Raw genomic sequence first — 27,449 nt, forward strand, 5'->3', positions numbered from 1 at the left:
AGCAGTTTTAAGACAATAAAAAAACAGAGGTATAAAACTCTTTTTAAAGAAAAAAGTACAGAATAAATCTTGCAATCCCTGAACACCTACATTAAAGAAAACAGGTAAAGGTAGTCCTCTGTGCAAGCACCAGTCATTTCCGACTCTTGGGTGATGATGCATCATGATGTTTTCACAGCAGACGTTATACAGGGTGGTTTGCCATTGCTTTCCTCAGTCATCTACACTTTACCCCCAGCAATCTGGGTACTCATTTTACCAGCCTTGGAAGGATGGAAGGCTGAGTCAACCTTGAGCCGGCTACCTGAACCCAGCTTCTGCTGGGATTGAACACAGAGCTTGGACTGCAGTACCGCAGCTTACCACTCTGCCATGGGGCAGAGCACCTTGCAAAACCTCGGCCCCTCTGAAAATTAAGACAAACCTGGCTAAACCTAGGCTGTTACACAATCCAGACCAAGTGAAATTTATTTGTGCAGGCTATGGCAGAAAAGACTACTAGGCTAACATATTCAGCACTGGGAACAATTATTTAAATCTAGTGGCAAAAAAATAAAGCAAATGCGTTTTTGCTCTTCGTGCCTATTTGGAGCTGGGGCATGTGGGAATGTGAAGCTGGGTTTGCTTCCTCACAGAACGCAGTTTGACGTGACTCACCAAACTCAACAGAAGGCAGCACGATTCAAGTCAGCCCCCACCTGCATGGCTACATCTGGGTTTTAGGTTTTGTTTACACTAAAAACTGAACTAATTGTTGTCCAAGCAGCGGGATGGGGATGTATTTATTTGCATATCCACACCTTTCTGTGTAAACCGTGAAAAACCTCCGCTGGAGACCCTGGAGAGCCGCTGCCAGTCTGAGTAGACAATACTGACTTTGATGGACCGAGGGTCTGATTCAGTAGAAGGCAGCTTCATACGTTCATATGTAAGCAGAAGGTCCCAGGTTCAATCCCCGACATCTCACTGAATGTAGCACCTCTAATTTATTGTGGTTTTTAAAATTTTATGTAACTGTTTTAACTGTATTTATTAACTTATTTTTTCATATGAATTGTATAATAATCATGGTACACACCATGTCTTGTTAGCCGCCCTGAGCCTGCCTCGGCGGGGAGGGCGGGATATAAATAAAATTTATTATTATTATTATTTTTATTATCCAACTAAAAAAGGGTCCAGGCAAGTAGGTGGGAAAAACCTCAGCCTGAGACCCTGGAGAGCTGCTGCCAGTCTGAGTAGACAATGCTGACTTTGATGGTCTGGATCAGTACAGAGCAGCTTCATATGTTCAACTGGAGTGGGGAAGTTTTTTTAAAAATCAAACCGATGAAAAACAGATAATGCAGGTGACTTTCTTCCACCTTCCTTACTCTCTCCGCCTCTTTACGGGATGCATATTTCTCCTAACCCAGCTCCACTACCAGAAGCACAGAAGGTGAGAAGGGTGAGGATGGAGTAAAGTCTAGTTCCTTTCAGGCATGCATTCTTTACTCAGCAAATAAATAATTTTTTAAAAAATGACATCACTGCCCCCTTCTTGGCATGGTCCCAGGTTCAAATCCCCGGCATCTCCAGTCAAAAGGATAAGGAAGGAGGTGATGCGTGAAAGAACTCTCCGAGACTCTGAAGAGCTGCTATCAGTCTGAGTAAACAGTACTGACCCTGATGGTGTGACTCAGCATAAGGCAGCTTCATGTGGTCAAAGAGCTGGTGAGAACCAAGCCATTGCAACTGAGATTCCCAAGCACAGTGTGTCATATACTTGAGGGATCTCCTCTCCTTATGTATTCACACTCAATGCTTTCTGACCATTCCATCTGCTTCTCAAGTGTGACTGGTTTCTACTAGGGCAGTCTTCTGATGTGACAGCTCCCACCCTCTGGTATAAAACCTGGAGGGACCCCCTCCCTTTTGTCTTTCTGCTGGGTGTTCAAAACTCTCTTGTCCCAATTATAATTGTCTAAAAATTATTTTTTCATTCTGTTGCTTAAAAGTGACTTATTCAGAAAGGCAACTGAATAGAAGAAGGGAAGAGGAGGTTGGATTTATACCCCACCCTTCACTTGGAGTCTCCGAGTGGCTTACAATCTCCTTCCCTTCCTCTCCCCATGACAGACACCCTTGTGAGGCAGGTGGGGCTGAGAGAGCTCTGACAGAAACTGCTTTTTTGAGAACAGCTCAGAGAGAACTAGGACTGACCCAAGCGCACCCAGCAGCTGCATGTGGAGAAAGGGGGGAATCAAACCTAGTTCTCCCAGATTAGAATCCACGCTTTTAACCACTACACCAAATTGGCTCGAGAGTGAGGTGAGATTCCTTTAGCAGTTTAACATGTTTGCCTTTAAACACTATAATTTTTTAATTGCCCATTTACTGTAAAGTGCTTCAAGCCATAGGGAGAAGGAGGAGATGAGTGTTCACATAAAATAGATGAATTTATTTCCACCACAGGGCTGAAATGGGGGGAGGGGAGGAGAAGGGCACATGCAAGGCCCCTCTTGGGTTGGGGGCTAAATTTGCCCCCCATCACCACACTGAGAGTCTAGCCATTCCTCCCCCATCTGCTCCCACATCTGTTCAGCCAGGTTTGTTTCTCAGCCGTGCAAAAGCACACCAGAAGGTAAGGGACCAGCATTTAAACACAGAGATAAATGAGGCCAGTCATCAACAAAGAGAGAAGAGTTGCGATGAAGAAGAAGAAATATGAATCCCTCCCTTTTTTAGATTTTCAAGAACACAAGTTAACAATTAACAGCGTAAACCAAAGGCAATTTACATACTTGGGTGAGGGCGTCCGGCGAGCATCCAACGAGGATCGTAGGGTGTCTTGGTGGGGACAAACTCAATGGTTCTGTCTATTGGGTCCTTTACGGTAAGCATAGGGACCGGGCTATATACACTCTAAAGGGAAACGAGAGAAAATTAGCATCTCTGGCCTTCCAAGTTTGGCTGGGGCATGTGAGATACCAGAGACTTTGAGCGTGCAGCAGTTTCACTAAATAATAGTAAAATCCCTCCAGTTTCTAGGCATGATGGTTAAACTCTTAGGGCATATTTCCACCATGCAGACTTAAATCTGTTTTACCTGCAACTGCTTTTCCTCAGGCAACCTGGGGAACAGGAGTTCCCAGCGGAGGGGCACAGCTTTCTAGCCAAGAGTTCTCAGGTACCTCACCAGGATCCAATTTGCAAGATTTCTTCCCTCCTTCTAAGAAGAGTTCCTCAGCAGCTAGTTGAGGTCATAGGAAAGCAGTCAGGGTATCAAATGATGTTAAAGCCTCTCTCTGGACCCCCTGAGAACTCAGGGGGAAATAACCCCTCCGGGGAGTGTGCTACCAAGCAGCAAGCACTTCTTCATTCATCCAGATGGAAAGCGGTGGAAGAGCTAACAGAGCAGCTGGAGAAATAGGGTGTATATTAAAGCCTCTCCCTGGCTCTCTGGTGCTCCTGTCTGAGGGCCAACAAGATGTTCTAAGCGCCCACTCATAGTGCAAAGAACCTATCTGAAATTCCTGGCTTTTGGCATCAGCTTTTTAGACCTGAGATTTCCACCAGCTGCAGCATCTGATTCACATTCAACGGTTGTGCCTCTGATTCTGTGCAGTCTTTTGCAGCCCCAGAGAGCTTGATCCAGAGGCCAGCCAGAGAGCCACCAAAAGAGGTCGGCAGCTACTGTATTAGTGGCATCCAAAATGGAGCTATTCCGCCAGGCATCCTACACTATCGGGTATTCTGCTCCATTGGCTGGCCCTATGCTGCAGTACCATCTATGCTGTATCTGATTCTTAGAATGTAGGATTGATCTGTAGTCCATACAACATGTACCAACTGATTCCTAGGCTGTACAACATGTGCCAACTGAGCCTATGATTGTATTGTCTTTTATTTTATTAACATGTTTTAATTGTTATTCATATTGTTTTTATAATGTTGTTATCCGCCCTGAGCCCTCCTTGGGATAGGGTGGATTATAAATGACCAAAAATAAAATAAAATAGTCCAGACAAAAAGAAGCATTAACCTTTGGCATATACGACAGCCACTGGAGAATCGTGTAGACGCCTTCAAAGTCATCGCAAACTGTGGTATGGGTCACCCCATTGTTGTGCATGATCTGGATCCCACCTAGTTGGTTGTTGGAGGTGTACACCTCTCTTCCAAGCACCTACGGAAAGAGAGGAAACAGGCAGACATCTCTTTAGTGTATAGCTTTTTAAAAAGGTCATTTTTAAAAAAATAGCACAAATATATGTATTTTGACTCCACCTTTCCACAGAAGTAAATCAAAGCAATGAATATGATATTTGGGAAAATATATAATATGAACATTAAACATATATAATATGAACATTAAAAAGCTCTAAAATAAACAGTGAAATGAACTATAATCTGAAACGATAGCAGTGAATATGATAATAAAACCCTTGTATCCTCCCACATTTGGGACTAGAATGGACTTTGCTCACTTCTTCAGGTACGCTCAAATACAGCTAGCATGTGAGTCCATCTGTTCTAATACCTTGGAGAGTGAAGTGATTTCAGATGCCAAATGACAATAGCAGGCATGGGTAATGAGAGAAAAAAACCTAGGTCTCAGTTCAGTGCAGGAAGATGCCTTGTCTTGAGCTTCAGCAACAGCTGCCATTCAGCAGTCTCTCTTTCTAATCCCCCTTTGAAATTTCTTCAGAAGAGGACTGCTACTCTTAGGTCAGCAGCTGAATGTCCTGGGAGGTTAAAATGTTGTCCCACTGGTTTTTGAAAGTTGTGGTTTCTAATAGCTGCAGAAAGCGTAAGCGTCCAGTAGCACCTTAAAGACTAACAAAATTTGTATGTGCTTTCTTAAGTTACTGTTCACTTGTTCAGGTTTATTTCCACTTATCCTTTGAACCCTCCTGGGCTGAATCCTCCTGCACCAAATAGAGACCTAGGTTTCCTGTCTCACTACCAGTACTAATATCTTCATATCTACTACCCCTCTGCATATCATGCCTAATCCAATCACACCTGCTATTGCCATTCAGCATCTGAAATTATCTTTATAAAGTTTGTGTCTCTGGTACCTTGTGTTACATTTTACAGCACACATGGCCTAACCTGACAAAGTGACATTTATGTCAAATCCAGCCCTCGTAATAAATTTTGACACCTCTGCAATGATTGGGTACCATTCCTATGCTTTGCCAGCTAACACCTGCCTAAATGCAGAAGGAGGCCTACGTAGGGGATTGTAGTACCACAGACATGGTGGTGCAGGCGAAACAGTCCTAAATAAAGTCCTATGGGATTTATCTGTACACAAAAAGAAAATCTTGAATATCTGTACAAGGATGCATTTTCCTCAAGTGAGTGATTTTGTACCAGAGAATGCAAGGCCTTGCTCTGTTCAGATATCCAGCAAAATTACAACTGGCATATGGTTACCATAGCTTGGATTCTAAACCACGATCTGAGCCTCCAAATGGACAATGGGCAAACAGACCATTCAGAGTAGCATGTTAGTTTTCAGTAAAGCTTTTAACACTTATCATTCTAAACCAAAAGGGAATTGTTGTTGTGTCATCAGGGAGTACTCCGGTACAGGGAATGGGAGTTTCACACAGCACTTTCCCTTCCAGCAGGGATCCGTCACTGAAGCGCTGTGCCATTTCATACAGTTCTGGCTTTCCCTTTCGCACCCTTTTTCACCAGCCAGTTCACAAGCTTGCCTTTTTAATTTTTTTTAATGTTTAAGAGCAGTATGACCAGGCCTCAGATTCAGCAGGAGCTCACAGGAGCACAGCTCCTGAACCTTTCTGAGAGTTCCCCCTCCACCTCCCCACCTCCCTTGTCCATCAAATAGTAGGTGCAGCTGCATAACAATCGCTGGATTAGGAGAGTGGGCAGCCAGCTAGCCATCAGGGGCTTTGCCATGCCCAAGAGCCCTCATTAACCCCTGGAGAAGCCCATGCCACCCTTTCTTCACTACTTATGTGATTTTCGGTGACAGGTGGCTTGCTGGCCTTTTGATTGGGGGAAGGGGGTGGCCTAGGAGAGTCCCAGGCAAGTGAGGCCTGCTTGGGCTGGCCCAAGCAGGCCTCGCTCACTCCTTTCTTGCATCGGGTTGCTTTTGGCTGGGGGGGTGGGGTGGCATATGCTAATGAGCTCCACCACCTATTTTTCTACAAAATGACCCCTGAGTATGACGCTGTATCATACTGGGAGCCATGCATCCCAGTCGTAGTGCTATTGCACTGGTTTGTTTCAGCATCATAGCACTCTTAAATGGACATTTCCCCCCCCCCCCAAAAAAGAGAGCATGCATGCCAATTGGTGAAAAACGGCGCAAAAACTGCCGGTGCTCCCGGAAGCACAGCCCATCATAGCAATTCAGATCCAGAGGAGGCTTTGAAAACTACATGGAAGGAGTCTTCAGCAATGACACCTCAGGCATGCCTCACTACCAGGACAGCTCTGGGACTGTCAGAAGAGGTAAAAGTATTCCAGTAGCAGCCAGTTACTAAGATGGGTCTGTCTGAAATAACAGGAAAAAACCCATTACTGGAAAGTAACTGGCCAGTTGCCATACTGGAATACTTAGGCTATGTGAAAAACATCAGTGTCTCCCCCTTCGTTAGCTCTGGAATATCTGAACACAAAAGAACAGATACAAGCATGACTGGGCGGCTGAGACGATACAAAAATTCATATCTGGCAATGAGCCTAGGTCTGCAGAACATCTCAGGCCATTCTTTCCATGCCAGTCATGTTGTCTCAATTCAGTGATGTCATCGACAAGTTTGGTCAGTTCAGATGTACTGAAACAAAATGATCATAAACTACAGTTTGCAAATACTTTTCAAACTGTGGTTTAGGGTTCTGTTTGTTGTCTGATCACAAGTGACGTTCCACAGGTCAGAAGTGATCAGTTCAGACATCATGCCAACCCAGGTTTAATCATGACTTAGTGTGATGATTGAATGTAATCAGCATTCAGTGTGGGTTAGGTGGTGGATAAGCTATATTTCAGCAGCAATGACACAATAACCCATTAGTTGTTGTCTATATATTTTAATCTCTCTGTGTAATTGAAATATCAATTAAAAATGTAAAAAAAACCCCTATTATTCCAGTCTTAGCACTAGACTGGATTTTAAATTCTTTTAACTACCCAAACACTTTTTTGTACCTTGTACTTTACAGGGAGGAGATGCACATTGTTTCTTTAAAATACTACATACCACCTTCCTAATAAATACAATCCTTTTTATTAAAAATAACTTAAAATATCATTAGTCTAGGAGGAAAAGTGCTGCTCTCTTCCAGACTTTGCCAGTGACATGACAAGTACTGCCCAATCAGCACTTGTATCAGTTATGCCAATCACAACCCACAAAATATTATTTTCTGGAAATATAAAGCTATATTTTTGCCCAATCCCCCCTCCCCACATTTTAAAGCCTTCAAGAATGTGATTCTGTCTGCAAAGCCATTTGCTAAATGGGTTGAGTCACATGCTTTTTACAATTCCATAGTCCAACAACCTTTCCCTCATTTGTATTTTGGAAGGCCCCCCCCCATTTTATTTTTTTAAAGAATAATTTCAGTTGTTGTGGGGTAGGGCATGTATTTATTTGTATACCGTCAACTCCATCAGGGGTCAGTTGCTCACTTACATTAAATACTCAATAAAATTTTGCAAAATGAACAAAACAACAAATTGTCACAGCAATGCCCTCACTGTTGAGTAGATCAGCCTACTTTTGAATCACACGTTACTGTGTGTGCTTGCGCACGCGTGCATGTGTTAAGTTCCATGAACTCGCTTGCCTTATATTTTCAAAAGCAGCCTTCAAAAGTGTGTGGACAATGGTGGAATTTCTAAATATCAGGCCAGGAGGGAGGGCCCAAGAGGATTCAATACAATGTTTACCCTCAAAATTCAGAAAGGAACAGGTGCTTAGGGCAGGCAAACACATGCAAAAGCGTGTGTGCTGCATAATATTCCCAGGTTGAACAATTCAGCTACTGAGTTACTGTGGATTCCAGGTTGAACAACACAGCTACTGAGTTACTGTGGATTGCAGTGTGATTTTATTTTTACTCTGTGTTTACTTTCGATCCTGCCTCTGAAGGAGCAGAACCAGGTTTTCCAAAAGTTTCTCACACATTAATTTCACCATATTTGCCCTGGGGACAGAGATCTGCACAGGGCATGCTGAAACCCTTTCCTTGTCTACCAGCAACCCCATTCAGCCCTCTCCTCGTAGATGTGTCTGAGATTATTCGCATACTCATAGTGCTCGTCTTTGTGACCATAAGGACTAGTCACTAGCAGAATCTCTGACCAGTTCTGCCAGAGAGTAATGGGCACAACAGCCAGAGGCTTAAAAAGCAAGGGAACCTGGGAAAGAAAGATCCCGGAGGACACAACAGCCGCCTTCCCCACATTTCCTACCCAGGCAAGCAGGCCCAGCTCCCTCCCCCTGGGCCACTTCCTTTGAAGGGGCCCGTTGGAACCAGCGAGCGTCTGACCACACCGGACTTTCAATTCTCCGGCACCAGCTCTCCCTCCTTCTAATCTCAGCCCGAGCGCCGCATGGCTCTTTTCTCATTCCCCGCTGTCTCTTTCCATTTGCCCTCTCGCTGACTGATACACTGATCGCTCGGTCACTCGGCTTTCTGCTCCGCTGAGTCCATATTACTAATAACACCTCTGCCACGGCCAGTTTACCTCATGAAGGCAGGAGCACATCATTACAAAATAAACTCATAACTTTGACATTCGAGCAAATACACGCCATTTGTTATTTTTATGGCTTGAGCCTTGCCAGCAGGCAGAGGGCATTATGTACCTGTTTCATTTAGATCTTAACACGCACGCACACACCATCTTAACCAAAACAGACACACACCAAGCAGTGCAACTGTAAACATATTAAGATGGTAGCTGTGCGTATCTATCACATTTTTATCCTGACCTTCCTTAAAGCATCTCAGGGAAACATGCGCAGTTCACCCTCTTCTACAATTTTGTCTCACAACAACCCTGTGAGGTTAACTGAGGATGCATGTGCTCAACTGGCACAAAGTAAGCAGACAAGCTTCTGGGCAGAACGGAGATTTGAATCCAGGTCTCCCTCACCTTACTCTGCCACTCTAACTACTGTACTTGCCCCTCGCTCTCATGGAGTTTCCAGGCCGGCAGCTCATGGAGTTCCAACAGGTTCTAACCTCCCCATAATGGAGAGCCAGTGTAGTTTAATGGATAGAATGGTGGACTAGGACCTTTGCTGACCTGTGATCAAATCCCCACCTCTACCACAGAAGCTCGCTGGGTGATCTTGGCTCAGTTACAAAACTCTCAGGCTAGCCCACCTCACAGGATGGTTTTTGTGAGAAAATGGAGGGTGGGGGATGGTGTTTATTTTGAGTCCCAACTATGGGAAGAAAAGTAGGATATAAATAAATAACTGCAAACCCAACTGCATACTACCCAATCTGCTCCTTTGTAAGACTCTCTTTTTGTGGCAGCCCAAATCCTCAACTAAGGCTTCCAATTCCCAGTTGGGGGCAGGGAACCCCCCAGTTTGGAGGCCTCCCTCCGCTTCAGGGTCTTCAGAAAGTGGGGAGGGGAGGAGGGAGGGAGGGAAATGTCTGCTGGGCACTCCATTATACTCCATGGAGACTGATTCCCATACGGTATAATAGAGAATTGATCCATGGGTATCTGGGGCGCTAGGGGGGCTGTTTTTTGAAATAGAGGCCCCACATTTTCACCATGGCACCTGGTGCCTCTCCTCAAAACACCCTCCAGGTTTCAAAAAGATTGGAGCTGGGGGGTCCAACTCTATGAGTCACAACAGAAGGTTCCCCTACACGTCATTATTTTTAAATGGAGGGAAGTCATTTAAAAGGAGCATGGTCCCTTTAAATGTGATGGCCAGAACTCCCTTTGGAGTTCAATCGTGCTTGTCATACCCTTGCGCCTGGCTCCACCCCCAATGTCTCCTGGCTCCATCCCCAAAGTCCCCAGATATCTCTTGAGTCAAATCTGGCAGCCAGTGTTCCCTCTAAGCTGAGTTAGTGTGAGCTAGCCCACAATTTTTTAGCCTCCAGCTCACACATTTTTTTGTCTCAGCTCAGGAAAAATGGCCCCAGAGCAACCTAATTTATGCAGCAGCTCACAAGTTTAATGCCAGTAGCTCATGAAGTAGAATTTTTGCTCACAAGACTCCACGGCTTAGAGGGAACATTGCTGGCAGCCCAACCTTGGCACCTTAGGAGGTCATGGTTCTTTTTGCTGTGGCAAAGTCACTGCTAAGCGGCTTCTACCTAGCACCATTTGCAAGATGAGCCCCATTTCTGAATGTGCTTCTGTGAAGTAAAATCAGAATAAATTCCCACCTCCTGGTGATTCGCTGGGATGTGGGGATTCTACTACCCAGGGGCACAGCTGGGGGCGGGGGGTAGCAATCTCGCTGGAAGGGCAGGAGGTGAGCCTCAGTCACACACATGCAGCTTCCCCACAAATTCACCGGACGGGGGTGATGTCAGACATGACTTTCCCCCATAACATCAGATAGCCTTCCAAGCATCATCTCTCTCTACCGATACAGTCAATAAGCTGCTCAGTAGGCAGCCAGACGCCGTTTGTGCATGTAATGAGGACATGATCTAATGTGGGGGGAAGCACAGAAGCGGCCCTCAATTTCCAAAGAAGCCGTTGCCATTTTAAAATGGCTGCCCCGAGTGGACATATATGTCTGGGTGTCTATATGGCTATATACCCACTCTATTTTTTTTTAAAAAAAAAAATTCAATTGCCCATTATTACAGAATACCTGTTCAAAATACCTGAAAAGGTAGAACAGAAGTCCTTTGCCCCAGGGAAATTATAGTTAAAAACTGCATCGCTGTAACTTTGCCATGTGAAAAATAACCGGGACTTACAGAATTAGGGAGGTGATGCCTCTAACTGGGCCTGACCTGCTCTTCCCTACAGTGCAAGGCACACACTGAACCAGAGGCCCCCGCATGGATGGGGTGAGACACCTCCTAAAATTCCACATCAGAGCAGAACAGGGATGCCGAATCTGGGTTGGGAAATTCCTGGAGATTTGGGGGTGGGTGGAGTGCATCCAGAGACTCTCACATTTAATTTTCTTTTTGGGGGGGGAGGGGGGGGGAGGTTCCAGTCCTTAGAAATGAAAAGATAGGAGTCAATAAGTTTACATGCAGCTAAAATGCATGCAAAAAAGTCCGTAGCTAGAGAAAAAAAGCATTTACAACAACAGATATAATTTCACAGTATTTCATGTTGTATTTTTGTATAATTTATCTTATGTTATTTTTGAAATTTAATATTATTATTTTTTTAAAAAAAGGAATGAAAAGATAGGCTTGAGTACATATAGACAACACCAGTCAATTCTGAAAGCCAGGATGGAAAGATGGACCTGAATAAGTGGTAAGAGGACAGGTTTCAGTGCACGTGCAAACAAGCATTGCTCATTTAGACATTCTGCACATTTCCAGAGGTGACCCCATGAAGAAGGCAGTTATAAAAACCAAGCTTAGGCCTTATTTATCAAGTATGCTGCCCACCAAGTAAAATTTGCTTCAATTTCCAAGCCCCCATTCACAATCATAGCGTCCACTGGGCAAGATAGGCTGGTTCCCCAAGACCTGAGGTCCCCACAGAAACATCGTAGTGGGGCAGCTGCTAAATGTTATTTGCTGTCCGCTCCTGCTGCTTTGGGTTTATTAGTACCAACCTTCCTCTGACCAGAGCAGTCCTGGAGTGACTCTTCCCCACCACTTGGGGTGCTATGAGTCCAGTCCTGGTTGCCTCAGAGCTATACCAGCAGATAGGCCTGAGAAACTGATCCTGGCAAAGACGACAGACGATCCACACAGGACCCCTTGTCCCATGGCAGAATACCAACAGCATGGTGTAGGCTGCAAGAACGATGACACATCCTGCAAAAAGTCTTGGCAGTCCATTTTGTGTATAGAGTTTTCCCCCCTTTGTATGTGCCTATGGCGGCAGGGGGGGAAATGGCTGGAAAACAGCCTCCATAGCTGCACTCTAGGAATTTACTTATGCCTCTATGGTCTTTACTACAGAAGTGGGTGGGGATTCCTAAAGCATCACTCGGAAGTGACATCCTCTCCAAACTCCACCCTTCCTGGGTACCACTTTCAGAATCTACCAGCATTTACCAAAGCAGTGCTGGCAATATGTGGGAAAATGCAGAGTGCCTATCAACATGCTTGGCTCCAAGGTCCAAAAAACCTAAGTATAACACTGCACAGACTGTCACTAAGCCTAATGCCATGATCACACCCACTTCCGGTCTCCTCTTCTTACCTCTGGATTCGCACCCACAGAAGAGTGGGGTGGAAGAATAGCATCCTCCTTTCCAAGGACAAGATACAGTCCAGGGCCTTCAGGTGCTGACCTCTTTTTAAATCCCTGTCTATGTTCAAATTGTTGAACAATGGACCAGACCATGTGTGCATACACACATAGCAGCATATAACGCTGGAAACAAGTGTTTAACTGAATGCTAAATGGGTTGAAAGGAAAGGAAAGGTCCACTGTGCAAGCACCAGTCGTTTCCGACTCTGGGGTGACGTTGCTTTCACAATGTTTTCATGGCAGACTTTTTACGGGGTGGTTTGTCATTACCTTCCCCAGTCATCTACACTTTCCCCCCAGCAAGCTGGGGACTCATTTTACCGACCTCGGAAGAATGGAAGGCTGAATCAACCTTGGGCTGGCTACCTGAATCCAGCTTCTGCTGGAATCGAACTCAGGTTGTGAGCAGAGAGTTCAGACCACAGTACTACTGCTTTACCACTCTGCGCCACAGGGCCGCTTAAATGGGTTGGGAGAGCCTTAATTTGTTTACATATCTATACTCCACTTTTCTCTCCAAAGAAGGCCCAAGAACATCTTCTACTTGACTCTCACAACTGCTATGAGAAGTAGGTTAGTGGCTGGCCCAAAAGTCATGGAGCTTCCAGGAAGAGAGGGAATTCGAACCTGCATCTCCCGGATCCCAGTAAAACCACTGCACCACACTCTTCCTCCTTAACTTACTGCTGCTTTCAGTCCTTCAGAGTCAGCGTTGTTTTTAAACACTACAAAAGCCAACAAAACCTGTTTGACCGGAGGAAGAAGTGAGCTCCATCTACCGCAAGCAGCAAGGATGCTTTTAAAATCTCCTTCGTCTCTTTTATCCTCTGTCTCCATCTGAATCAGGTGAGTCAACATTCATTGGTCGGTGTTTAAATGCACGCAGGATCAGCAGAGCTGCTGCTGTCAGAGACGCTGACAAGTAAATATGGCTAAGAGCCGGGCATCGGGCAGCCATTTCATTTACACAACTGCTCTCCCTGCTTTCCTCAAAGTGCCATGACGTGGCTGGAAGGAGGGGAGAGGGGGAACTGCCTATTTATCTTTATCTCCAAAATGAGATTTAAAGGACGAGAGCAGGCTGTGTATATTCAACCATTTTCTCCGCCTGGCAGCAGCAGTAAACCTGAGCCGTCTGCACCATCTTCAACTAAATCGTGGTGGAGGCTCCAGCTTCTATCCGGCCACACCAGAACCTCCTGGAGGGTGGTGGGGATAACCCTGGCCTTTTCTCCCCAAACCCTCTTCCAATCCGATGTCACTCTCCCTCCTCCTGATAACCTATGATGGAGATCAAGGAGGCCTGCTCGTCACACCCGCCTAAAATGGTGCCCTGAATCTTTACCAAGAACCACACTAATAACATTTACTTCATTACATTTATTTACCTTTCCACCAACGGGGGCCCAAAGAAGCTTACACCATTCTTCATTTTATTCTCACAACAACCCTGTGAGGTAGGTTAGGCTGACAGTGTGGGAAATGGCCTGAGGTCACCCGAGTGTGTTTTCATGGCACAGGAAGGGATTTTGTTAGGTAAATGTAAATGTAGCAGAGATAAAAATGCAGCAACACAAACAACATATTCACTTTTAAAAACAGAAACTTTACTTTCTAATAAAGGAAGGCTTTACTGAGAGTTGAAAAATAACAAACAACTGTACAGGAAAACATCCTGTCTAGCAACTATCGGACCTACATGTTCACTCAGAGATTTTTAAAGCTCACACGAGGAAAGACTAGAGATTCACAAATGGTCATAAAATAAAGCTCAGTCTTTGAGCTCCAATGTACTGATTACCCTATTGAAGCGTCCCAATACAAGCTAATTATGCATATTAGCTCTTGTGGGAAATACATGCAGAGTATCCTATTGGTCTGTAACCTTTAGCTAGCTAAGACATCAGCATGCATAAGCAAACAGTTAATTATCTCATGACTTCAGGGAGGGAACTTGCAAAAAACCCAACAGATTTGAACCTGGGTCTCCCAGAATTTAATCCAACACTCTAACCACTATACCACACTAACATTTAGTGTTTACCTTCAAGATTTAAATACTTCATGTCCTACATCTCTTATAATGTAAGCTGCTGTTATCGCATCATCTAGACAGGGAGCCTGAAACAAAGGGCTTATCTAGGGCCACCTCAATGACCCCAGAATCAGTCTGAGGATCACAGCTCGGTCTTTTAGCCAATCTCTGCAGAGCTGATCTGTACATAGTCACTTTCATTCCACTTCGTTTTTTAACTGAATGGAATGGAGCGTGTGCAGACTGCAAAAACATCTACGGATGTCATTTATGAGAGCCACCACCAGGGACATCAGCCTAGCCTGGCCAACGAGAGCCCCAAGTAATGCCCCACCCGGCTGACTTTCAATTGCTCACTCAAGACTAAATCCCTGGCACTGGTCTCAGGGTCCCAGGAAGTGCCTGAGGGTGTGGCGATCAACAGCCCCTCCCCAAATTTTCCATTTCTCCTTGCTTTTCTCTTTCAGTTACCCTGTGGTGGTGAAAAGCAGGGCTTTTTTTGTAGAACAAGCCCAGGAGGGTACTCATTTGCATATTAGGCCACACCCCTGACACCACCATTGTTTCACACAGGGGGTTCTCTTGTAGAAACAGCCTGGCAGGAACTCATTTGCATATTAGGCCACACCTCCTGACATCACCATTGATTCACACAGGTTCCAGCAGGAACTTATTTGTATATTAGGCCACATCCCTGATGCCAAATCAGTTGGAACTGTGTTTCTGTGCATTCCTGCTCAAAAAAAGCCCTGGTAAAAAGTACTGTCAAGTTGCAGCTGACTTATAGTTTTCGCAGCAAGAGACGTTCAGAAGTGATTTGCCATCATCTGCCTCTGCGTAGTGACCCCACACTTCCTCGGAGGTCTCCCACTCAACAGGGCTGCCCCTCCTTAACTTCTGAGATCTGGGCCAGCCTCGTGGGGGGGCAGGGTGGAAACTACTGCCAAGTCACAAGGCAAGAGACGTTCAGAGCTGGTTTGCCATTGGCTGCCTCTGTGTCATGACCCTGGTATTCCTTGGAGGTCTCCCAGACAAATACTAGCCAGGCCAACCCTGCTATGTAGTTATCGAGATCTGAGGAGGCATGACCAACTGCAGCTTGCCAGCTAAACAGCACCTGCCACATACATGGCTGCCACTCCAGTTCTGCAAAGATGGAGACTCTGGTGAGACCACACCCATGCCTGTGGTCAGCACAGAGGACCGCAAGCTGTGATGGAAAATGGTACAGCTGGTCCCCCTTCGCATGCACACCATCCGCCTCCCAATTCTGCCCTGTTTACTCCCATCCCCAGGGGAAAATGGAAAAATAAAGATTTGGGGGGGGGGGCATTTTAAAAAGTTCCAGTGCTATTAATCTATAACTGAGCGTCATACAGCTTCCAAAAGCCTGCTATTGCTCTAGTCCAGGAGTGTCAAACATGTGGCCTATGGGCCGAATCAGGCCCCTGGAGGGCTCCTATGAGGCCCCCGAGCAACTGGCTGTCATCTGCTTCCTTCTCCCTCTCTCATGCTTCCTTCTGCATCACAACTTGCTTTGCAAGGCCTGCTCAATCACACAGGAGCTATTTTCTCCATTGGCTGAGGCTCTTCCCTTACGGGAGGAAGGGGGGGAGGAATAGCTTGCTTTGCCAAGCTCTCTCAATTGTACAGCAGAGCGCTACTGAGCCAAGCCTCTCTTCCTTCTATTGGCTGAGACTCCTCCCCCTCCTGGCCCCCTGGGGAAGGAAGGAAAGAGACAGAGCTTCCTTTGCCCAGTTCCCTGGATCACACAGGAGAGATACAAAGAAAGCACCTTTAAGACCAACAAGTGCTAACATTTTAAGCATGTAACTTATTCATAGGTGGATAAGAAGTGGTCATATTTAGGGATAAATATCCCAAAGGAAATTAAGGCTTTAATGAAATTCAACTGTGATGAGTTGCTAAAGGAAGTTCAAGCATTATTAGTTAAATGGAACAGAATCAACCTTTCTTGGCATGAAAGAATCATGAGTATCAAATGTTATTCTTCCTAAATTTTTATATTTATTCCGGGCTGTTCCAATATAAATATCAGAAAAAAACTTTGAATAAATGGCAACAAATCTTAAATTGATTTATTTGGAATAACGCTAGGCCTAGGATATTCAACAATGTGTAGACCCATCAAAAGAAGGGGGGTGGGGTTCAAAACCCAATCTAAGAATCTACTATTATGTGGCTAATGTTGCTCAAACAGTTAAAATGATTAGGACAAATCTGCTAGAAGTTTGGATCACTATTGAAGAAGAGTATGTTTTCCCCTTTTCTTTGAGAGGAACTTTTGGGTCCAAACATCAGAAGAGATCACATTCAATACCAGCAAATCCTTTCCTGGAAAATTCATTAAGAATATGGGATAAGCTAAGGAAATGGATTGCGCCTGGTATCTCCCTAGTAGGTAGCTTTTCCAACCAAGATTGGTCCCCACAATTCATTAAGTCTAGCTCCAGCCATCTGTGGGGGGTTAAGGGATTGGATAGAATTGGGGAGTGGATTCAAGGAGATATTATTATTACAAAGGAACAATCAGAAGAGAAATTAGGTGCTAATATCAATTGGTATCAATACCTTCAAGTTCAGAAGGAAAGAAACTATTAGATATGAATTAACACAATTTGAGGTCCTTCTTAAAGAGGAGGGCAATGGCAAGAAAGGTTTGCTTTCTAAAATATATCTTTATTTAATTGACTCTCTTCACTCAAATCCACCCTCTTATACTAAATGTTGGAATTCAATGCTACCTTGATGAAAGCGATTGGAAAATGAACTGGAACTTCCCTTCCATTAAGGCTAAAACATTGGTATCCAACTCCAATTTTTAAAAATGTATTCACTTTGATATTTAAACCCTGTCATGATGAGTAAAATCTCTAGGGTCTTAAATCCAGATTGTTGGAGGAATTGTAAAACTAAAGGCCCCCTGTATCAATGTGATGGGAATGTTCAACAGTGTCAAATTTTTGGAATAAAGTGGTACAGCAAATAAAACATTTGATCTAACCATTCCAGTAGATTTTAAACTTCTTCTGTTTGTTATCTGGTCTGATAAATTGATGAGTAAAGATCAGAAATCTTTAATCTCGACAATGTTTGTGATAGCTCGCATGTTGATTGCTAAACATTGGAAACCCCCACATATCACCACGATTGAAATGTGGTATGTTAAGTTATGGGACCAGTTTATAATAAGAAAGACAATGATAGTGATACTGATTTGGCTATAGATGATGATTTGCTTTGGGCCCCAGTTCAGGAATTCTTTCAGAAAATTTCTTTTTTGCCTAATAGAATGAATTATAGATTATTTCTCAATTCTTAATACCTAGCATATCATGTACTGTTTTTGTAAATGGTCTAAATTGGATTCTTGTATGTTAGATTTATATTTTTATTATTTATTTTACCTATGCTCCCTTTGTATTGGATTAGATTTAATAAAATATTTTTTAAAATAAAAAAATTTAAAAGTTTTGTTTTTTAAAAAATCTTTAATTGTGTTTGTGTCATTTATAACATTTATATCTCTGCTACCTAATCTTCAATAAGTCCACATATAGTCTGGCCCGACATGGCCCAGCCCAACAAGGTCTCATTTATATCAGATCTGGCCCTCATAACAAATGAATTCGATACCCCTGCTCTAGTCTACCCATCAGAATCCTAAATGGATTTGCATCCTTCTAGTGCTCTAGCACACAAATGGAATTTGTTCCTTTAAACAAGGGGGAGCAAGGCTTTTAAAAGGCTCTGCTTCTTCTCACAGTTACAAGAAGAGACTATAGTCCATCAATTCCACCAAGCTGTCCTCACCAGTGAGCAAACCGAATGGCCACAAACAAAACCTAAAAGCATACTGATCCATGCTTCTGTAACCTTAAGATCGGACCACTGCAATGCGCTCTACCTTGGGCTACCCTTGAAGACAACCAGGAAACTTCAGCCCATTCAGAATGTGGCAGCCAACAGGACCCTACCTCACCCACCTTAAAACAGCTGCATTGTTTGCTAGCCCTTTGTGATCTTGGAGCCACGTATGTGAAAGACCTCCACCTTACTTTGGTATCTACTGTCTCAGAAATATTCTAAAATGTCGAGGAAGTAGGATTTCTCTTCCATAAGCCATGCGGACATTTCCTCAGCAAGACTTCTGCAACTAATGAATCCACCTATAGGAACACTTCCCACTGATCTACCATGAACAGGCTATGGTTTCTTGGCTCTTCCCTCACCCTCCATCCCTTTTTCTAAAACAGATGTTACATCAGCTACCTTCTCGGTATCAGGCCAATTTTAATTACAAGTTGTCTATTTTTGGTTGGAAAATCAACAGCATCGACCTTGCATTCTTTAAGAATTCTCACTTGTACACCATAGAAAACTAATTGAATTAATCTGTCAGTTAATCCTACAATTTCATCTCTGTTTGACTTGGATCTTCAAAGAAAGCACTGCACTTATGTCCAACATCTTCTACTCTGAAGACCAATGGAAATAATTTGCTTCGCTCTCCACATTCTCCTCGCCTTTCTCCAGGGAGCCTTTTACCCTGCCTCCTCTCCTCTTCTGGCTGGCTTCCTACTGGACTTGGCTCTCAATAACCACACGGGCACTCTCTTTGGCTGGGTGGCCTGTTTCCTTCTCTATGGTATATTATTATGTCGCTGCTTTAATAACCCCCCACCAGGGAGATCTGGCCCCCTGACTCTGCAGCTTCCTTCTTCATTTTTTCTTATTTTATCATCTCCATTGTGAGAAATTTCCCCTTTTGAATTAAAACTTGGCTCAGTCAGACTCCCAGGCAGCTTTCCACTCCCATGAGTGCTGATATGGATAGAACGGCAGTGGCTGTTTCTGAGCAGTTCCACAATGTCTGCATCTCACTCTAGACCAGGGGTGTCAAACTCATTTGTTACGAGGGCTGGATTTGATATAAATGAGACTTTGGTAGGCGGGGCCATGTTGGACTGGGCCATATTTGGTATATGTGCTTGGCTGAGGAGCCAATGGGGTGAAGCTACCATCTGTGGGATTATGACTGACTGGGCCATATGTGTACCTATTTAAGAGCAGAGATACAAACTTTATGAAGGCACAGACAAACACAAAGATTTAAAAAAACAACCTTAAAGCATACTTAAAATACTGGCACTTGGTTTCAAAGGTGCTTTCTTTGTATTTCTCCCGTTGTATCCTGGGAACTGGGCAAAGGAAGCTCTATCGGTCCTTCCCCAGGGAGCCAAAAGGGGGAGGAGCCTCAGCCAGTAGAAGGAAGAGAGGCTTGGCTCAGTAGCTCTGTTGTGTGACTGTGATAACTTGACAGTGCAAGCTCTTCCTTCCCCCCATTCCTCCCCAAGGGAGGAGCCTCAGCCAATGGAGAAAACAGAGGCTTTGCTCCATAGCTCCTGAGTGATTGAGCAAGCCTTGCAAAGCAAGCTGTGACACAGAAGGAAGCAAGAGAGAGGAAGAAGGAAGCAGATGGCAGCCAGTTGCTCAGAGGCCTGATAGGAGTCCTCTGAGGGCCTGATTCTGCCCCCAGGCCAGATGTTTGACACCCCTGCTCTAGAACCTGAGTACCATCCAGGATTAAGTCAAGGGTTCCCTTCCCTCTAGCACTGCCTTTCTGGCCTCTCAAGCACCTGCCCAATGCCAATGCTATTGCCAGTGGATTTCCTTTTGAAAACAGATTGCAGCCTTTGCATTCCTAATCGAGGTGCGCAGGAGCTGTTCCTCCACTTTTTAATTTATGAGCCTTCAGTTGGGGACCTTTCTGACTTGGGAACATATTGGCTCAGTCTAATGCTTAGAGATTATTAAAGCTGGCGCTATACCTCCACTATCAGGTCTGCAGATCTTTTATTTAGAAGATATGGGGCACTAAACGCACAAAGAGTTCCCGTCACCTCCACAGTAAAACCCCAAGCGCCTGGTAAATGGAATTATATAGCTGTCATCTCCTTTCCCCAAAGTTTTAAGAGTACAATGGGCTCATTTTTTTCCCTCCACTTCTCTCCCCAGCTCAGAACGGAGAGGTCTACTTTGTATTGATTTAAAGTCGTGGAAATAAATAAAACTGCTTCACCACTGTGGTTCACAAGAAATTCATGGTACACTATTGCATGATATATTTGAAGGGCTATTCGGAAACTCTCTTTTCTCCTATGGTGAGTGATTGTGGGGGAGAGAACGGCCAGTGAAATGCTGGCCAGTTCCTGGGGATGCCCAGAGCCTGCAAATCCAGAGGAAAATGGCACAGCTGGATTCTTTCCAAGCAGTGCCTAAGCTAACTTTCTTGATACCATTTTAACTGGACTCTTGGTTGTTCTGGGGGGAAAATCTTTACGTGTTCCCCACACAAGCACTGTTATTCCTTTTTGTCTGCTTTTCCTTTCCTGTGTTGTGTAATAATTAATAATAATTAATATTATTTATTAATATTATTAATTATTATTAATTATTATTATATTAATTATAATATTATTAATTATTACAGCAGCAACAAATTAATTCAATTATTAAACGCTATACAGAGATGTCCCCAATCAAATCAGGCAGCTTTTAAGCCACTATTTTAAACATAAGCCAGCGTGGTGTCATAGTTAGAGGGATAACTGAGATACGGGAGGACCCACCCAGGTTTGAATCCCTCCTCTGCCACAAAAGCTCCCTGAACTAACCTTCAGCTAGAAACCTTTCTCAGCCTAAACTACATCACCGGGTTTTTGCTCTGAGAATTAAACAGCATAAGGGGAAGTGCTATAAAGCAGGATATAAACACCTAAACAAATTAATAAATGGATAAAGAAAGATTAACAGGGAGATCAAACAAAAATATGTTGGAATACTTGCTTTCAGATAACGATCATGAGACAACACGCCAAGTTGCAAGATACTGTGTACAGGTTTACAAACACTGAAAACTGCAGAGCAAGGTCTGATTTTTATGTAGATAATTTAGGATTTTGTATCTTGTATTTTATTATAAAGGTAAAGGTAGTCCCTTATGCAAGCACCAGTCGTTTCCGACTCTGGGGTAATGTCGCATCATGATGTTTTTATGGCAGACTTTTTACAGGGTGGTTTGTCATTGCCTTCCTCAGTCATCTACACTTTACCCCCAGCAAGCTGGGGCCTCATTTTACCAACATCAGAAGGATGGAAGGCTGAGTCAACCTTGAGCCAGCTACCTGAACCCAGCTTCCACCAGAATTGAACTCAGGTTGTGGGCAGAGACTTCTGACTGCAGTACTGCAGCTTTACCACACTGTGCCACGGGGCTGCTATTATACTGTATATATCATTCGTTTAGATTTTAATAATGAAGCTAAGATGTTACATTTTAATGGATTTCCTAATATGACTTAATTGTTTGGACAGTGCTGATCATTGACTGCAATAATAGTGTGGATTATGCATATAACAAACGCAGATGGCAAGTGCCACCTTAGAAGAAGCATTCCCCATCTCTCATATAGGAAGGGGTGGTTCTTCTAAGATGCAACACCCAAGTACCTCATCCAGAAACAAAGGAAGTGTATATTCTGGCTTCAATGATACTATTTTAACTCATATATATAAATACAATTAATAAAAGAGAGAGACAGTAAACTCACATGCTTAACTGTTTACTTTGTTTACACCTGCCTTTCTCCCCAGTGGGGAACCAAAGCAGCTGACATCACTCTTCTATGTAACCCTCATAACAACCCTATGAGGTAGGACTGGCTAAGTATGTGAGTAACCCAAGGTCACCCAAAGCTTCCATGGCAGAGAAGGTGTTTGAATCCAAATCCTAATCTGACAGTCTAACCACTACAAGATGCTGGCTCATTAATTAATCAATCAATCAATCAAGTGCTAGCCTATTAGCAATCACATTTCTACTCTGGCTTAATCTAGGGCAGGGGTGGCCAAACTTGCTTAACGTAAGAGCTGCACAGAATAAATGTCAGATGTTGGAGAGCCGCAAGACATGAATGTCAGATGTTTGAGAGCTGCAAGAGGGGAGGGGGGGAGGGAGGGAGGGAGGGAGGGAGGGAGGGAAGGAAGGAAGGAAGGAAGGAAGGAAGGAAGGAAGGAAGGAAGGAAGGAAGGAAGGAAGGAAGGAAGGAAGGAAGGAAGGAAGGAAGGAAGGAAGGAAGGAAGGAAGGAAGGAAGGAAGGAAGGAAGGAAGGAAGGAAGGAAGGAAGGAAGGAAGGAAGGAAGGAAGGAAGGAAGATGGGAGGGGAGCTAGAAAGAAAGCAACTTTAACTTTAAACGCATTCTCCAAGTGGCTGGGTGGCTTGGCTTGGCGAAACGATTAAAAGACAAATGCCTTCTCCAAGCCAGCTGATGGGGTGGTGCGGGCTTCAAGAGCCTCACAATATGTTTGAAAGAGCCACAGTTTGGCCACCCCTGCTCTAGGGACTGCAGGCACTATTCTGTTTTATCCTTGCCAGCAACCTACAAAAATGGCTCAGGCTGAGAGACAGAAAACACAAAAAGGGAGAAATAAGCCTACAACCAAGAATCCTAACAGGAAACCGGAAAAGATTGGACACCGAGATCATTAAAGGACTATGGCATGTTAGATCAGCTGTATTTATTCTGGATGTGGACCTGCTGGGATTTTCGGCACTTGAAATATATACATGAAATATATACATGAAACTGAAGTGCTAGTGGAGCAGTTTTTCCACTATTAATCCAACTGCTTTTGTTTCAAATGGGTATTCACATTTGCCTTTCATTAACATTTATTCCACTGGAATCATTTGGTATAAGCATCTTAAGAAGATTGCAGTTTCCTTTTTCTCACTGATAGACAGTGAAATAGCATGGTTTCCAAAAAGGTCCGCAAAAATGGCCAAAAGGATGGTGTTCAGTGAAATACTGATATACATACATGTATATTAGTGTCTATGTATGTTAGAGACCACCGCAGAAGGCTGTTCATTTAAAACACATTTGGTCTTTCATTAATTTTCATGTGAATACTTACAATATCTTTTATATCTACTAAAAACTATTTTAAAAAATAAGTTGAGAGAGACAATTTGCCAAGGACAACAAATGTAGGAATGTGAACCCGGGTCTCTCCAGCCCAAGTCTTAACACTCTATGCATGACAACCACAGTGACTTTTCTTAACTGGAATCAGGCAATCTTGACTTAGGCAGCATTTTGTTCCAGCACTGCTAAGACTGGACACCTGCTGGTGGAAGCCAAATCGCTTGAATTAAGAAGCCAGGCCAAAGTTGGACAAGGTGAATCCTTGTGTCACTAGAACTGCTATCACAGAGGCTGCAATACCCCTCTCGGCCTGCAGTGGCACTAAAGCGCATCAAAGAATAGCTGGTAAGGTTGTCCAATAGTGGAAGGAATAAAGTAACTAGCATCCGATCCCTAGTGCTTCCAGTGTAAAACCTCCAGCACCTTACAACAGGATATAAGGGGGTGTACCTGAAGAGCAGGCTGGAAACAAATTAGCTCAGTTTCTGCCCTACAGACGGAGTGGCCTGCACTTGTCAAAAATAGCCAAATGAACTTTGCTTAAGTGATTAGACCAGGGGTGTCAAGCTCATTTGTTATGAGGGACGGATCTGACATAAATGAGACTTTGTCACGCCGGGCCATGTGTGTCATAAAATGCGATGCCAGGTTGCGGAGATATAAACTTTACAGGGCACAGACAAATACAACTAAATACTTTTAAACTTAAAACAAAACATGCTTAAAACATCAGCACACTTGCAATATTTTGTTTAACAGTTTCTGATAATTGACACCTCTTGCTCTGAATTATTGCATCAAAATCTGGAAACAAAGTCTGTGCTGTAGCAACCTTGAGTATGCTGTTCAGGTGTTGTTCCAGTGTGCATCTGTAAGTTGCAAACCAACTTTTTATTTATTTACATTCATTACAAAAATCTCATGCTCTAGGACCCAGGGGAAAACAAAACTATAGTCTTCCTCAGAAAAATAACTGCAACTCCTATGAAGCAGTGCAAGAATAGAGAGACAGCCACATACAGTGGTCAATCTCAGCCTACTATCTGGGAAGCCTATGTTCAAAATCCCCAGTCCACAATGTGCTAGACACACTCTCAGCCGTGCTAGACACACTCTCAACAACACTTTGTTGTTATTCCTCATCTAAACAGCTTCTTGTTACTCCTCATCTAAATAGTTCACATTGCTTTCCTACTGAGAAAGACTGGATCATGAGGGTGGAGGGAACCCAGTTGCACCTAGGAGAGTCCAGGCAAAACAAGCTTAATAAAACAAACACATACAAGGTAGCAAGACAAAAAGCTCTCACCTTGAATAAAACGGTGTTGGTCTTAAAGGAGCTTTTTGCATTTCTCCCTTGCAACTGAGGCAGCCGAGCAAAGCAGCCTCTCTGCTTTTTCCCTCTTCTCCCCTCCATCTTTCCCAAAGGAGAAGGAGGGAGAGGAAGCCTCAGCCAATGGAGGAGCTTGGCTCTGTAGCTCTGTTGTGCGATTAAGGGAGTCTGGCACAGCTCTAGCTTTGATTGAGAGCACCTGGCACACCAGAGCTCTCTTAATCACACAGCAGAGCTACTGAGCCAAGCTCCTCCATTGGCTGAAGCTCCCCCTCCCTTGGAAAAGAGAAAGAGAGAAAGAGGCAGAGGCTGCTTTGCTCGGTTGCGTAGCACTGAAGAATACAATGGCAACCAAAGGAAGAAGAGAGGAAGAAGGAAAAAGATGGTGGCCACATGATTGCAGGCCTGATAGAAGCCCTCTGGGGGACGGATCAGGCCCGCGGGCCACACATTTAACACCCCTAGTTTAGACAAAGCAATGGAGGAATTTCATCCCTTTCTACCAGGAAACAGCAAGGGGAATGGTTCAAGCAGACAACCCATATGCCAGCAGGCTCAGTCTCCATGGGCAAATGGAAACTATCAGCACACAGGACACCAGGGGGGGAATCAACAAGGATCTCCCTAAACAAAGATAAAGGGGGATTAGTAACACCCACATCTAGTATGCAAATTGCTTCCAAGGGAAGCAATGTACAGAAGTAACCACTCAAATCAAAGCAGGAGGAAAACATTCTCATGCGCATTCAATCCAAAGAATCTGTTCTGTCTATACGGAATTGGGAGCGTAAAACCAATGATCCGGCACTCCAGACTGCTCAAATGAAGTTCAGCTGGGTGACTCCTAGCAGCCCTTTGCGACAGAAGCAGGAAGAGGCAGCTGGAAGATCTTCAAGAAATGCAGCTTTGACCCCCATGATGTTTTCAAAGCTATCACAAGCATCTGTCCTTGAAAAGCATAGGATTCTTCCCAAAAGGCTGTTCAAAATGGGTTTATAGCCCCCTCCTCCTTCCTTGCCCCCTTGAGATCCTCTGCTCCAACACAAAAGACTTTGTGGCTGAGCTCATCTTCAGCCATCCTGATCAGCAACATGTCTGGGTTGCTGGCCTCCACGTAAAGTCTGGAGATCTCCTGGAATTGCCACCGATCTCCTCCATCAATTACAGTCCTCAGTTCCCCTGGATAAAATGGCTGCTTTGGAGGGTGGACAGTAGACTGAGGTCTCCCTCCTCCCCAAACCCCACCCTCAAATCTCCAGAAATTTTCCAGCCTGGGGTTGGGAACCAAGCCCTCCTCCTCTCTCTTCTATACGCCATTTCTCGGCTACTTTCTGCTCCAGCCTCCCCTCTTCTTTTCAGCAGGGTTTCTGTTGTGTCGCCACTTCCTCATCATTTCCAATGGGCCCTAAGGCCTGCTCACATTCCATCCCCTTCATAATTTCATAGAATCATGGAGGTGGAAGGGACCTCCAGGGTCACCTAGTCTAACTCCCTGCACAATGCAGGAAACTCAAAACACCTCCCCCTAAATTCACAGGATCTTCATTGCTGTCAGATGGCCATCTAGCCTCTGTTTAAAAGCCTCCAAGGAAGGAGAGTGCACCACCTCCCGAGGAAGCCTCTTCCACTGAGGAATCGCTCTAATGGCCAGGAAGTTCTTCCTAATAGAATCCTAGAGTTGGAAGGGAGCTCCAGGGTCATCTAGTCCAACCCCCTGCATAATGCAGGAAACTTACAAACACCTCCTCCTAAATTCACAGGATCTTCATTGCTGTCAGATGGCCATCTAGCCTGTGTTTAAAAACCTCCAAGGAAGGAGAGCCCACCACCTCCCGAGGAAGCCTGTTCCACTGAGGAATCACTCTAATGGTCAGGAAGTTCTTCCTAATAGAATCCTAGAGTTGGAAGGGAGCTCCAGGGTCATCTAGTCCAACCCCCTGCACAATGCAGGAATCTCAAAAACACTTCCCCCTAAATTCACAGGATCTTCATTGCTGTCAGATGGCCATCTAGCCTCTGTTTAAAAACCTCCAAGGAAGGAGAGCCCACCACCTCCCGAGGAAGCTTGTTCCACTGAGGAACCGCTCTAACAATCAGGAAGTTCTTCCTGATGTTGAGCCGGAAACTCTTTTGATTTCTCCACATGTAACACCCTGCTGCCATCCACACCAAATGGCTCAACCTTGGAGAAAAACAGGTTGCTTACCTGTAACTGATGATCTTCGAGTGGTCATCTGTGCAGTCCCACACATGGGTCTTGCCGTAGGCAACGGATCCGTACCTCGGAGTCTCTAATAGCTCACCTAGAGCGCTTTTTGGCGCGCTTCCCACTCGCTCTGGGGAGCAGGCATCGACTGCGCATGCCTGGAGCAAGGGGGAGGCGCCATTCCCACTCAGTTTCTTCCAGCCGCCACTGACACTCTACAAAGGTAAACATCAAGGCAGAGAAAGCCAGCAGTGGAGAAGGCTGGGTGGGTGTGTGTGACTGCACAGATGACCACTCGAAGATCATCAGTTACAGGTAAGCAACCTGTTTATCTTCTTCGTGATCTCTGTGCAGTCCCACACATGGGTGACTAGCCAGCTAAAGGTCATGGAGGTGGGTGCTGGCAAGAAAAAGAATATTAGTCACAACATCTAAAAGTCAGAAAGAAGCGAATGCACTC

At 44.5% G+C, this 27,449-nt stretch overlaps 1 protein-coding gene across 2 annotated transcripts in view; it reads right to left on the reverse strand.

Moving 5' to 3' along the window:
* The window catches only part of ACACA (acetyl-CoA carboxylase alpha), a 291,537-nt gene that overhangs the window by 52,233 nt on the left and 211,855 nt on the right, over positions 1 to 27,449 (reverse strand). For both annotated transcript variants that reach the window (XM_060259542.1, XM_060259543.1), the window contains 2 exons: positions 4,025 to 4,168; positions 2,784 to 2,904 (listed from right to left, as the gene is read on the reverse strand). In XM_060259542.1, the coding sequence (XP_060115525.1) occupies positions 2,784 to 2,904; positions 4,025 to 4,168 (265 nt within the window). The remainder of the gene's footprint in view (positions 1 to 2,783; positions 2,905 to 4,024; positions 4,169 to 27,449) is intronic.

This window comes from Heteronotia binoei, chromosome 18 (genome assembly GCF_032191835.1).
Source record: "Heteronotia binoei isolate CCM8104 ecotype False Entrance Well chromosome 18, APGP_CSIRO_Hbin_v1, whole genome shotgun sequence".
Classification (NCBI taxonomy): domain Eukaryota; kingdom Metazoa; phylum Chordata; class Lepidosauria; order Squamata; family Gekkonidae; genus Heteronotia; species Heteronotia binoei.